The sequence below is a fragment of the Asterias rubens genome, chromosome 15 (assembly GCF_902459465.1).
Source record: "Asterias rubens chromosome 15, eAstRub1.3, whole genome shotgun sequence".
In the NCBI taxonomy this organism is placed as follows: Eukaryota; Metazoa; Echinodermata; class Asteroidea; order Forcipulatida; family Asteriidae; genus Asterias; species Asterias rubens.
In genome coordinates this window covers 8,741,076-8,754,784 of record NC_047076.1, presented here as the reverse complement: position 1 = coordinate 8,754,784, position 13,709 = coordinate 8,741,076, and the positions used below count along the sequence as shown (strand labels likewise).

Here is a 13,709-nt window from a genome sequence, read left to right as displayed (position 1 = left end):
AGCTGGTAACCTTATTCTGGTATTTTGATGTGCTTAGCTCTAGTCTGTGTGCTATAAGCAGCTTTGTGAAATAGCTATGCATGCTGGTCTTGGCAGACAAGTTTCAAGTGGATGTGATAAAATAGCTGCTCAGCGTTGACCTTGACCAAGAAAAAAATGTCTTTTGACAATGAGATGACACAGTTCAAATGTTGCTGTTGAAAACTGAAGCTTGGCTGTGTACCGTTGTTTACCAACTGTAAAATGAGGGCGTCGGCATGATGTCGCTAAATGTCTCTTTCTCTTGCTACGCTGTAGATGGTACAAATTTACATAACGCCCCGAAGACCTGGTACTTTGTTTTGAAGGGTTATGATAGTTTTCATGGTAACTCCACACCTCGGTTGAGGTACACGTTTCGCGCCCCAGATGAGGTACATTATACGTACATATCCTCCCTAGCTGAAATTGGAACCTTGTGCTACCTGCCACATGTCTCCCTTAGAGATGTATGAATTCATAAACCCTGACGACACCTTCTGTAAACATCCTGATTCGGTCTGGGTCATGTACATCGAGAACCTGGCATTGAGAAATTAATTTCAATTGGAAAATAGATTGCAAGTGTGAAATGATTGTTTACAATTCGGCTTAGCTTATTTGAATACAAGTGAACAGGAAGTAAATTTCTTTTAATTAATTCCTGTACATTCCTGAGTGGATTGTGGAAATATTCTAACTATAACTGGGTGCATTCGTTGCGCTTCCCTGGGTCGACCCCGGTGTGCTCATCCAAGTGGCGTATTTTATTTTTTCCAGGACGAACGTGGGCACTGATAATTACCCCACGTTCGTCCTGGAAAAGTCACAAATTTTTTTTCAGGACGAACGTGTGCAGAAATTTACCCACGTTCCACCTTGGAAAAAAAATACGCATCATCACGTGACCCTTCTCGGGCGAGCCCCAAGTGACCCTATCCACAAGCTCGCCTGGAAAAATAAAATATGCCACTTGGATGAGCACACCGGGGTCGACCCAGGGAAGCTAATTGAACGCACCCACTATACCTCCTCTTCCTTTTAAGTGCTTTTAAATGTCTCCAATGTTTTACTGAATCAGGGGGTTGGGTTGGTGTTCACAAAGTTTGTGTTTTAATAGATGCTTCATCCATGTACAATATTGTGGTCAGAATAAACATCGCATTACTAGAAATTAAATCAAGCCTTCAGGGTTGCAAACTCTCCCTGACTCTGTAGAAAGTTCCTTTAAAATAACCCCAATCTTCCGTGTTCTGATGAACACGTTTAAAACACTCCCTGATCATGGAAAGTTATCTGGCCTGTAATTTCTTCTTTGAAAGGGCAAGGTCATTTTCATTTTGAAAAGGGCACTTCCATTGGAAAACTCTTCAAGTCTATGGGAAACTTTTGAAAGGGCACCAAGGCCAAGACCAGGGCAACAGAGGCTGTGACTTATGTTGCCTCCTTGAAGTTCCAGGGCTGTAGAGAATCATTAGTACAAGTCTAGAAACTGACTTCTGCTGTACATGTACATGTACACCAAAAAGGAAATGCCTGTTGGCGAATTGACCTCCATCAGCTCAAAGATAGACGCCTTTGCTTCGCCTCTCACAACAGCGTTGGACGAAATTCACTCTCTCATACCTACATGTACAATGTACAAGAAGGATTACGTTTCCCATGTCACTTTCCTCAACCATTTAGAGAGTTGATTGAAAAGAGACAGTATCGGAGACTGCTGGGGTAGGATTACTGACCCAGGTCTTTCATTTCCAGTAACCTTGACTAATTCCATCAACTTTTAACCCCGTTCTGGCTGGATTACTCACTCCAGATCCCACCATATTATACCGTTGAACACATCTGTCTGAGGCAGTTTAAGGCAGTGGACACTATTGGTAATTGTCAAAGACCAGTCTTCACAGTTGGTGTATATCAACATATGCAAAAAATAACAAACCTGTGAAAATTTGAGCTCAATCGGTCATCGAAGTTGCGAGATAATAATGAAAGAAAAAACACCCTTGTCACACAAAGTTGTGTGCTTTCTGATGCTTGATTTCGAGACCTCAAATTCTAAACTTGAGGTCTCGAAATCAAATTTGTGGAAAATTACTGCTTTCTCGAAAACTACGTCACTTCAGAGGGAGCTGTTTTATAGTATCAACCTCTCCCCATTACTGGTAATCAAGAAAGGTTTTATGACGATAATTACTTTGAGTAATTACCAATAGTGTCCACTGCCTTTAACACACACACACACACACACCAAGGTCTTGGTGGCTGAACAAGGTATTTCAAAAGGTGGATGTGTTTTTTAGGTATCGCCAGTCATGCTTCTCAGATTCAAATTTTTGGGAATAAACCTTACATTTAATTAACTATTAACTTAAAGGAACGTTACAGAATTGGTAAGAAACTAAAATCGTGAAGATCACAGATTTACATCAAACCTACACGGTCTGATGATGATTATAGTTGAAAACATCCCTTGGAATATTTCTGTCTGAAATTTCATATTTGATGAGAAATAAGTAATCTAACTAACTTCGCGTTTGAAGTTAATCGTTTATTTTGGCATCGATTCAATGTAAAATTTGTAATCTTTTTTTCACTATTTTCTCGTGACCCAGATGGCCGATCGATCTTAAACTTCTACAGGTTTGTCAGTTTATGTATATGGTGGATTACATAAAGTGCTTACACTGCCAGTAACTGTTTTGTTAGCAAAAACCAATTCTGTAATGTTCCTTTAAGTTCAGTTAATGCTTTTTATTAAGATTAAATTCTGTTTACCTCTGGCACCTCTTTTTTTCTACCTTTCCACCATTCCTTCCTCCCCTCCCATTCCATTAAATCCCAAACCATACCATGACTTTAAAACGTGAATGATAGCTGGGTGCACGTGCACAGGGGCCAATTTTAATATTGCCTGCATTCATTACCGTATAATCTTCCCCATCAGTGTGTACGTAAGGAGATGAAATTCACGCTTGAATCACTTCATATCATGATCCATTTGAGCTTCATGTGTTTTGTTAATTAGGTGATTTTAAAGAGGGACTGTCGGGGCTCGAAATTAACACTGGATCTCAGGCCAGTGATTTTAGTATGGGGCCAGTAACTTCAAGACCAAACAAGTTTGGCCTTCTTTGATTTTTTAATTGAATAATAATGAATAATAATACCTTGCACTATAAAATATCATGAACAAAACTCAAGTTGTGATCCAATGTTGACTCTGAGTCTGATAAAATACCTTAAAAGTTCAATTCTATTGAGTGATGAAGTAGGCCTATAGATGGGTTATGCACTAAGCGTCGTTGACCACCATATTTGATGATAAATAGTTAGCAAGTGCATGATGCGTGTACATTATGCACTGCGCACAACTCTCAGCCGATGATAGCCTTGCACGCCTGCAATCCATCTTCATTGTACATGTATACCCATTGAAAGAATGAGATCAATCTTCTCTAACATGTCTTAGTGCTAAGTTCAAATATCAACAGTTGATTGAACGTAAAACTGTGTCAGGGAGCTTTTCTCATTTTGGTTCTGGTCTTGTGAAAACAATAAACCCTTCCCATGAAATATGTAAATTGCACGTAGCGCGTGCGCACTAACGTTTTGGTTGGCAAAATAAGGGAACATCGCGCTGTTGTGTACACGGCTAATGGGTGCGTGACGCAGACGCGATTGCGCGTCTGCTTAGTGCACAACTCTATGGTGTTTGCCAACCAACAGGGTCTGTACGCATGCGTGAATGTAATTAGCATATTTCATGGGAAGGGTCCATTCTTGTCCGGTAAACATTTTGAATGACAAGCCCTAAAGGTCTTGTGAATTTCCCTTCTGTCAAATTTTTAAGTTTAACAAAGTCAACAAAGTCTAAGCCCTGACTGTATGTAGACCTACAGGGGGTGGATTTCACAAAGAGTTAGGACTAGTCTTATCTCGCGTTAGGACCAGTTACTCGTCCTAACTTAGGACTATCCATGCAATTTGTATATCTTCTAGGACTGGACCTAAGTTAGGACTAGTCCTAACTCTTTGTGAAATCGACCCCTGGACCCAGAGACATAACTCTGCTTATTGTAGTAACCAAAGAATGGGTGCTTACGGAAGCAGGGAATTCCGCATAATTTAATGTACATCGAAAAGCGTATTTCCCAGGTTAGCTGGGAAGTTTTGCTTGCGTACTCAACGATAGACATTCTTCATACACATTATGCAGACATTTTGAGACACCATAAATATAATATATACAGTGTAAGACATTTGTTTAAATGTTGAATCCCTTTAATACCAAATACTGACTTATTTCAATTATGCCCCCTTCCATCTTAATCTTCACCCAAGGTGAAAGCCCTCAAAGCTCAGAATTTTTTCTACTTTTTTATTCTGATTGAAGAAATAAGAACGTGAAGAGCTTCAGGCCCATTACCCTATTGAAAAGACCAGGGTCAGGCATTGTGAGTGAAGTCTTTATTATAATTCTGTTCAGTATAGACTTACACAATGAATGCAGGAATGGTCTGCAAAATGACTCTTACTTCACATTGTGTTCTGTCTGGAGTATACCTGCATAAAAATAAATTTGTTTAAAAAAAGATCACATTTTTTTGTTTCAACTTTAACACAAAAAGTTTTAATGGTATCATGTTTCAATGCTAGCAGAGTCTTTCACAAGGGCTGACAATTTCACAACTTAAATGGTGTGCATTTAACATTGGTTCGACTGGAAATATAAATGTTTACATATTTACATGTATCAGTTTATAAAGATGATCATACATGTATTATGGTAGAAAAATTCACAAAAACTTTTGCTTGTGTTAATGTGAGTAAATAATTTAGTTTTTGTTGTCTGCTGATTGTGGAATCTGATGTTTGAAAAAAATCAAGAAAGGTATCAGCTTCAGCCTGGGGCAGTGGTTTCTTTCCCTGCCTTTCACCTCAGTGAACCTTCCCTGGTTTGTTTGAATCCACACCTTTCTGTTTCGTATTTGAAGGGGCAAGGGCACCAAGGCATTTTCTCCTCGGCAAAGGGCACCCTGTGAGAAAATTGTAAATTTCTGCTGTAGATTTTCAAGGGCATCAAGGCAATGACCAGGGGGCATGGAGGCAATCGCCTTCATTGCTTCCCCAAGTATCAGGCCTGTGAATCCCATTGCAGACCCGGGGCCTTGCATGTTGATTGGGTTTTCAGCTGAATATCTGGGTCTCCCCAGTTGGGGTTTTCCTCTCACATCTGAAACCAAACAAAACATTTCTTCTTGTTTCCTATTTAGGCTACACCTTCCTGTTGTTGGCACCTGCGCTGTTGCATCTGTAATGAAATCAATAAATAAACAAATAAAATCCCTCCCCCCTCCTAAATCATAATGAACAGAAACTTTATATGCCACTCAAAATGTTTTAAATTGTTCAACTAACATTTTATCTTTGAAACTTATCTCGGTATCCAGGGAGATTCTTTAGATCTGTGCTTCCATTTTAGTGTCAGATATAGATTTATAAATGTTGTTATTTTGTGGGGTGTATTTACTCATTTGCTGGTGGGAGGTCACTCTGTTGAATGGAGCCTTCTTAAATGTGACCCTGGTGATCTTTCTTCCTTTTGTGCGTGTTCAAATAGTCGGCATTGTTGTTTAATCAATTTTCATCTGACACTGTGTGTGAATGATCAGTAAAGCCTGTGTGGTGAGTTTTAACTGCTATAATTATGAAGTGTAAATGACAGTTTTGTCCCAACACAAATGTATAGTTAACTCTGAAGTTATATGGAGGCCATGACCTCAGTTTGCGCGCCCCTCCCCCCCCCCCCCCCCCCCCCCCAGGGTTTGGCCTTTGTGCCCGCAAACGTTTCCCATAGACTTTTAGATTTTCCAATGAAAGTGCCCTTTGCAAAATGATAATAGCCTTGCCCTCTCCAAGATGTATGATCTGTGTCTTTGTGAGATCATCAGGAAAATGCTTCTTTTTGAAGAGGATCCATGACCTGTTACATGTAGACTATAGAGCTAAGCTGGTCAGGTACATGTAGTCAGTTCCAAACCTAGTAAAGGATACTTCAAACCGTTTAACTGATTTATGTAACTCACCATTTGGGATTAACACAAAAGTTAATTGGGTTGTGGCTGTTGTTGTATTCGAAACTGTAATCGCATGTTTACAGGAGAGCCACAGAGCTGAGAGTCCCTGCAGGCCCAAAGTGTACAGATATTATTGGCAGAAGTTCCCCACAAAATGTATCTTTTCATTTGTGCAATTACAGCAACAAGCAGATAATCTTTGTCTGATGGAATTTTTTTTAATGAAAGTAGAGTGCCTGGAAAAGATTAAAGTTTAAAAGGTGAGATTACCATTTCTTTCTTCCTTACATATCTTTGACAGGTATCCAATAAATCGGAGCCGTCCCCAACATGGCCTGGTCCTCGTAAAGTAAGCCTTCAGCGTAACGCAGCCGGGTTTGGCTTCACACTACGTCATTTCATCGTTTACCCACCGGAATCCGCTGTCGCTGAACTGAGCAGACAGGAGGGGGCTGCAAGTGCTAATGGTAAGGAAAATGGTCGACGTGGGTGGGTAGGGGGCGATCAGGACTATTGGGTGAAATTCATTGTAGGTAGTGGGTGGTTTGGGATGGTGGAGATCATTGGGTAAAATGGGCTGGTGGTGGGCAGATTTTGTAATGGACCATTGGGAGAAATGGGTTTGTAAGGATCATTTTTAGAAATTTGACGCAGGTGGGTAAAGTTTGTTAGGATCATCCGCTCAGGATAAATGGGTGTTGTAAGGATCTTTGTAAGGATATGAGTGGGAAGGGATCATTCGGATCTTTGGAGAAGTTTGTTGCTGGATGGGTTGGGGTTATGGGATCCTTGGGGAAATGGGTTAAAGGCCTCAAAATAACTCACAGCACCAACAGCAATTGCTGTGGTGCCCCTGTGCATTTGCTGTGGTGCCCCTGTGCATTTGCTGTGGTGCCCCTGTGCATTTCCTGTGGTGCCCTTGCAATAGTTCCTAGAACAGTTTTACATTTTCCTCATAGAGATGCCCTTAACCAGAGGAAAGTTGATGTGCCCCTCCAAGAGTGAAGTTCAAGGACTGGTTTTTCTTCACATTTTACTCATTACTCATCGTCAAGATCCAAACAAAATGATTCTCTAGTATCCAAACTTCAAATCCATCCACAAGTTCGCTTCCCACACAGTAGTATCATATTCTTAAAATGCATGGGAGATCTACTTCACCAAGTTTCTACAATCACGTTTGGCCCTCACCTCGGCCCCGGTGCCCCATTTCAATGTTGGTTCTACATGCGCGGTCTTCGGCGCTCCTATCATTATTGAGGGAGGACAGGGGAGAGAATGTTTATTGTCACAGGAGAATTGCACAGGGAATTTTTATTGTATGGTTGCGAATGGGGGGCCCAAGTATTTGGCCGGTATTGTAGTTTCCATGTTCACATTTTGCTGACATTGTACATGATCTATACACAGTACCTGGTACAGAAACTCAGCCATGTACATGTACTGTATGCTTCGTTTTTTTAAAGGGCATGGGCATTTTATCCTTGGTAAAGGGCAACTTATTTATAGGAAATTGTAAATTCTCTGTAGCATTTCATCGGCACCAAGGCAATGACCAGGGGACATGGAGGCAATCGCCTTCTTCATTGCCTCCATGAAGTATCACGCCTGGAACCTTGGCTTGTTCACCACCACATGGATTATTAGGTACAAAATACAATGTAGGCAGATTCTCTTGGCGTACTGTACAGCACTTCCTCCTCTGGGTGACCCTTTGACCTTGTCCCCATTGCACTGAGTGATTCCTTCAGACTGGACTGGATAATCCTAGCTGGGGGTTCAGTGGTGGGAACATGATGTAGTTCACACTGAAAAACTTGGCATTGTATTGTGATGGCTGTGTATCTTTAAATTTGTTTTGAACATGTTTCCATAGACAGGCTTTGAAATAACTCCCGGCGCCCACATCAACTGCTGTGGTGCCCTGTGCTTTTGCTGTGGAGGTGCCTGCCCTTTGCAAAATTGTCCATACAAACTTAAATTGTTTTAATACAAACTTAAATTGTCCTCATGTGGCCTTTACCGGAGGAAACTTGCTGTGCCCCTTCAATAACGAAATTTAAGGCCTGCATGTTCATTATTAAAGACACTGGACACTATTGGTAATTGTCAAAGACTAGCCTTCACAGTTGGTGTATCTCAACATATGCATAAAATAACGAACCTGTGAAAATTTGAGCTCAATCGGTCATCGAACTTGCGAGATAATAATGAAAGAAAAAAACACCCTTATCACACGAAGTTGTGTGCGTTTAGATGGTTGATTTCGAGACCTCAAGTTCTAAATCTGAGGCCTCGAAATCAAATTCGTGGAAAATTACTTCTTTCTTGAAAACTATGGCGCTTCAGAGGGTGCTGTTTCTCACAATGTTTTATACCATCAACCTCTCCCCATTACTCGTCAACATGAAAGGTTTTATGTTAATAACTATTTTGAGTAATTACCAATAGTGTCCACTGCCTTTATTGTTATGTACACGGGCATGTTGTGTTTACATCGCATGTTTGAATTACCTACCAAATGGGCGTCATCTTTTGTTAGTGGTACTCTTTACAATGCGATTATGAATGAAGAGGTCTTGAACAACCATCGATCCGTGGGTCTAAAAAGTTAGTGTTGGCCATCAATGCCATTCATGAATGTTGGTTCACACTTTATGCACACATTCAGGTTGTTCTGTTAAATGTTGTGGGATTGTGCGAGTTGGATCGTGTGACAACTTCTGGTTGAATTGGGTTTGTTGCTAGACAATGTATAAGGTCACAGTAGAGATTGCCATGGCACTCGTGGTAAAAAAAAGAAAATAAATACTGTAGGGACTAGAGGGTTCCCACCAAGCACTCCATGTAGGTGTGGTGTTCAACACAGTGCACAGGAGGGTCATGAGTTTGAGTCCCACCTGAGTAGTGTCTAGGGTTGTGCATACTGTACAATAAAGGCAGTGGACACTATTGGTAATTACTCAAAATAATTATTGGCACAAAACCTTTCTCGGTGACGAGTAATGGGGAGAGGTTGATGGTATAAAACATTGTGCGAAACGGCTCTCTCTGAAGTGCCATAGTTTTCGAGAAAGAAGTAATTTTCCACGAATTTGATTTTGAGACCTCAGATTTAGAACTTGAGGTCTCGAAATCAACCATCTAAACGCACACAACTTCGTGTGAAAAGGGTGTTTTTTCTTTCATTATTATCTCGCAAGTTCGATGATCGATTGAGCTCAAATTTTCACTGGTTTGTTATTTTATACATATGTTGAGATACACCAACTGTCAAGGCTAGTCTTTGACAATTACCAATAGTGTCCACTGCCTTTAAAACAGAACAGCTTATAAACAGAATTTTTGACTTCTGTTCAACCATTAGACACTGGACACAATTGGTAATTGTCAAAGACTAGTCTTCACAGTTGGTGTATCTCAACATATGTTTGAGCTCAATCAGTCATCAAAGATATTAATGAAAGAAAAAAAAAACCCTTGTCACACCATGGTCACACGAAGTTGTGTGCTTTCAGATGCTTGATTTCAAGACCTCAAATTCTAAATCTGAGGTCTTGAAATCAAATTCGTGGAAAATTACTTCTTTCTCGAAAACTACATCACTTCAGAGGGAGCTGTTTCTCACAATGTTTTATACTATCAACATCACCCTAGTTTACTCGTAACAAAGTAAGGTTTTATGCTAATAACTATTTGAATAATTACCAATAGTGTCCTCTGCCTTTAACAATTCTACTGATTCAACAAAACTTAGCGGGAACCGGGCATCGATAATTTGCATAACTACATTGTAGTATGACTGGTAACATGTTTCTCGCTTAGCAAGATTTCATGTGCTTAACAGAATTTATGGTTACTACTTATCATCTTTATCACTTTAACTATTGTGGCAAATATTTTCCTCTGTGGTCACACATTGTCTCGGACATGTCTCATCATCTGACCAATCGCTTTCCAAGAAATTCCTCACTCGGAGTAGAGTAAACCCAGGACTAAATTTGGGTGTTGGTCGCAACCAGGCCTTCTGCAAGGTTTGCAGTTGACATGTGCGAATGCAATCTAAATTGTTTGCCTAACTAACAAGTACTGCGGTAATCTTTGTGACAGGTCGCTGAAAAATGAGACCCAGACAGGAGTGATCCACTTGGGGGGAAAACATTGCCCCTGAAGTGAAAGCAAACATGTAGTAGTCTTGGCTTTAAAGGGTTTGGGTACTTTTTGTGTGACATGAAACTCAAACATTAACTGACTTACATTAAACTTACACGGTTTTAAGATAATGAAGGTAGAAAGCTTCCCTTCTTAAAATATTACTTGCTGAGGTGCTGTACTTTTTGAGAAATGAGTAAAAACAAATCCACAAAAAAAACTTGTCTCAGTGAGAAGAAAACTAATTTTAGCTTGTTCAACAGATTTATGCGACTCCTGAAACATTGCTCTGTGATTTTCATTTTTTTTTTCTCTCAAAAACTTGACGACTACTGAAGCAGACATTTTTTCAGGTAAAATTACATTCATTCACAGTGAATTGACGCCTTGCACGCACGTCACACGCATGGACTGTGCCACGCTCACCATGTTGATGGGCAATAGGTTTACTTGTAAACGCTGCATCGCCCAAAATGCCTAAAATGTGCCCTTCACTGAATATGGCACAGTGACATTGGCCACCAGTATGGCGCATCCAAAATTATTCTCATGATGACCTAAGGTGACTTGGGTCAATAGCGATTCATTTCACGGCAACAAAAATTAATATACAAAAACCCTAGGGATGGTATGCATTTGGTAACCACTCCTAAAATTAATGGCAACAAAAACTTACTTGCTCCTTACTCATTACATGTTGATATGCACTGAGGTACTTTCAGTCAATTGCAGAAACACAAGACCAGCTTGACTTACCAAGACCAGAGTTTACTGGCCGAGGCTAGAATCACTGGTGTTGGACCTGCTGTCCAATGTTAATTTCAAGCCCTGGTGAAACAAACATGGGGTTAAAATTCCCCAGGAATTCCCTGGGAATTAGCTCGGTAGTGTGAAGAGAGCTTTACAGACATTTTTTTGAAGCACCTTTAAAGCTGTGACATTGAATGGACTTATACAAACCTGGTTGTCATAACACTAAGTTGATTTATGGGCTGATTATTTACATGTAGAGCTACAGGTCATGACAAGTGTACACTACTCTAAGGTGTAAATATAATTTGAGGGGTCGAGTTACGTGTAATGTTTTTGATTTAGTGTCCAGTTGTCAGGTTTTGGGTTGGTTTATAAAAAAAAAGTATAAAAAAAAGTATAGACTAAAGCCCGGTTCATACTTCCTGCAGTTCAACTCTGCTCAACTCACTTGCGAATATCGAAAAGAGGGTTGTGACGTCAATTGACGTCAATGTCGCTTCGCATTCGCATGAAGTATGAACGGTGCTTAACAGGTTGGTTATTTAGTTAGCAGATGTGGAGGGATCATATTGTGCATTATCAAGTTATGTTGAGGGGGGGGGGGGTGTTTTCAAAGGCGGGAACCGGTGAGAGCGGGAAGGTGTTGATAGAAAGTTCTATCATTCAAAACAACAGTGAATCGTTATTGAATGGTCAGAGAGTAGGAGGGTTGACTGTGTACTGCAAAATACCTTCACCTCCTGGTATCATTTTGCATGCTTTTATAGTTTATCTGTCACTCAAAACCAGAGTAATGGATATTGAATGGTCAGAGAGTAGGAGGGTTAACTACTACTAGCTGTGCAGATGCCTTCACCATGTGATATCATTATTGCAGGCTTGCATATATCATTATAAACCACAGTGTTCAACAACATTTGTATAAATTGTCCTCATCTGATCATCAATGCCATTGTACGTGCCAGCTGGGAAATCCTTTACAAACCCCTATAATCAGCCTCAGATTCAAACCTTCAAACTCATTCCCACTGTCTGTTGCTAATTTGTTTTCCAATGTTCTTTTGGGTGTAAAAGTAGACATACAAAATTTAGATTTTGTATGTACTGTACATGTTCGTTTTTGCATCCCTGTGGAGACATTTTGTTCTTTACTTTGTCCTCCAATAGACTTTGTACACAAAGTTCCTTGTGGAGCACCCCATGGAGACCTTTTTGTTCCCTTTTCTGTTTTGTTCTCAATGTGGGTCTCAATAAGACACTGTAGTGAATATGAAATCATGTACTGTATTATGCATTTCAACACACCTGACGTTGGCTGTCTCAGCATGTGTTACTCCCAGACAGGTCAACCCCAGGTTAAATGGATAGTCTTGCAGTCAAGTACTCTCTACATGTATGCATGCAGAGAACATGATAATGTGAAGACAGTACAGTGCCCCTGCCAAACATGACAGGGGGTTCACTATCCATGAATGTTTCACTGTACATGTACATTCCTTAAAGAGATGGTTGCAAAGTGATTGTTTGGGTTTCTGTTTGTCTTTGTTTGTGTTTGAACTTTCCATTGAAAATAAGATTGAAAGGTTACTTTTGAAGACTTCATTCAGAAAACAGTGTGAAACCATTTCAATGTTTGTTAGTGCTTTGTTGTTGTTTTTAGGGATGTTCAAGTAGTTTTCAAGTGCAATTTTACATGTGATTTGTATGGATCAGGGGGGGCCTACATGTCCAAGTCCAAATTCATGATAAGTTTTGTCTTTTCTTTGAAGTACAGTGTACACGCATGAGTACTTTGTTTTGGGGTACAAAGTATGACACATTTGAGCATGCTACTGACCTAAATTGTTTGTGAGTACAAGTATGAGTGCAAGCAAGTACTTCGTCTGTGAGAAAGTAATAACTTTTTTAAGTACTTGTAAGGTATTTTTATGAGTACAAGTACTAGTTTGAATTCAGAGAAAAATTACTTTAAATTTTTTTTACAAAATGCTTTATTAAGGAAACCTGTGTACTTAATCTAGGCCTTTAAGCAAAATAAGGTCAAAGTTAAAGACACTGGACACTATTCATTCATCATGGTTCACCTGTACTCATTTCTTTTAATAACACTGGACACTATTGGTAATTGTCAAAGACCAGTCTTCTCACTCGGTGTATCTCAACATATGCATAAAATAACACACTTGTGAAAATTTGAGCTCAATCGGTCGTCGAAGCTACGAGATAATAATGAAAGAAAAAACACCCTTGTCGCACGAAGTTGTGTGCTTTCAGATGCTTGATTTCGTGACCTCAAATTCTAAATCTGAGGTCTCGAAATAAAATTTGTGGAAAAATACTTCTTTCTTGAAAACCATGTTACTTCAGAGGGAGCCTGTTCTTACAATGTTTTATATTATCAACCTCTCCCCATTACTCGTTACCAAGTAAGGTTTTATTATAATCATTAGTTTGAGTAATCACCAATAGTGTCCACTGCCTTTAAACACAGTTTCTAAACAAAATATCAGCATTTTACACTGAAGTGTTTTTCTAGATCAATCCTCAAATAAATGAAGCTTTTAAAGATATGTAATTTTTTTTAGGGAGTGCTTGAACTTGAACCATATTCTACATAAAATGTATACATTTCCCCTTACAGAAGTAATAATAATAATAACAATATTTAAAATTTATATTGCGCCCCTTACATACAAAATGATCAGA

At 39.6% G+C, this 13,709-nt stretch overlaps 1 protein-coding gene across 3 annotated transcripts in view; it reads left to right on the top strand.

Moving 5' to 3' along the window:
- Nucleotides 1-13,709, top strand: part of LOC117299906 (rho GTPase-activating protein 21-like) — a 75,782-nt gene that overhangs the window by 29,596 nt on the left and 32,477 nt on the right. For all 3 annotated transcript variants that reach the window (XM_033783499.1, XM_033783498.1, XM_033783497.1), the window contains exon 3: nucleotides 6,400-6,565. In XM_033783499.1, the coding sequence (XP_033639390.1) occupies nucleotides 6,400-6,565 (166 nt within the window). The remainder of the gene's footprint in view (nucleotides 1-6,399; nucleotides 6,566-13,709) is intronic.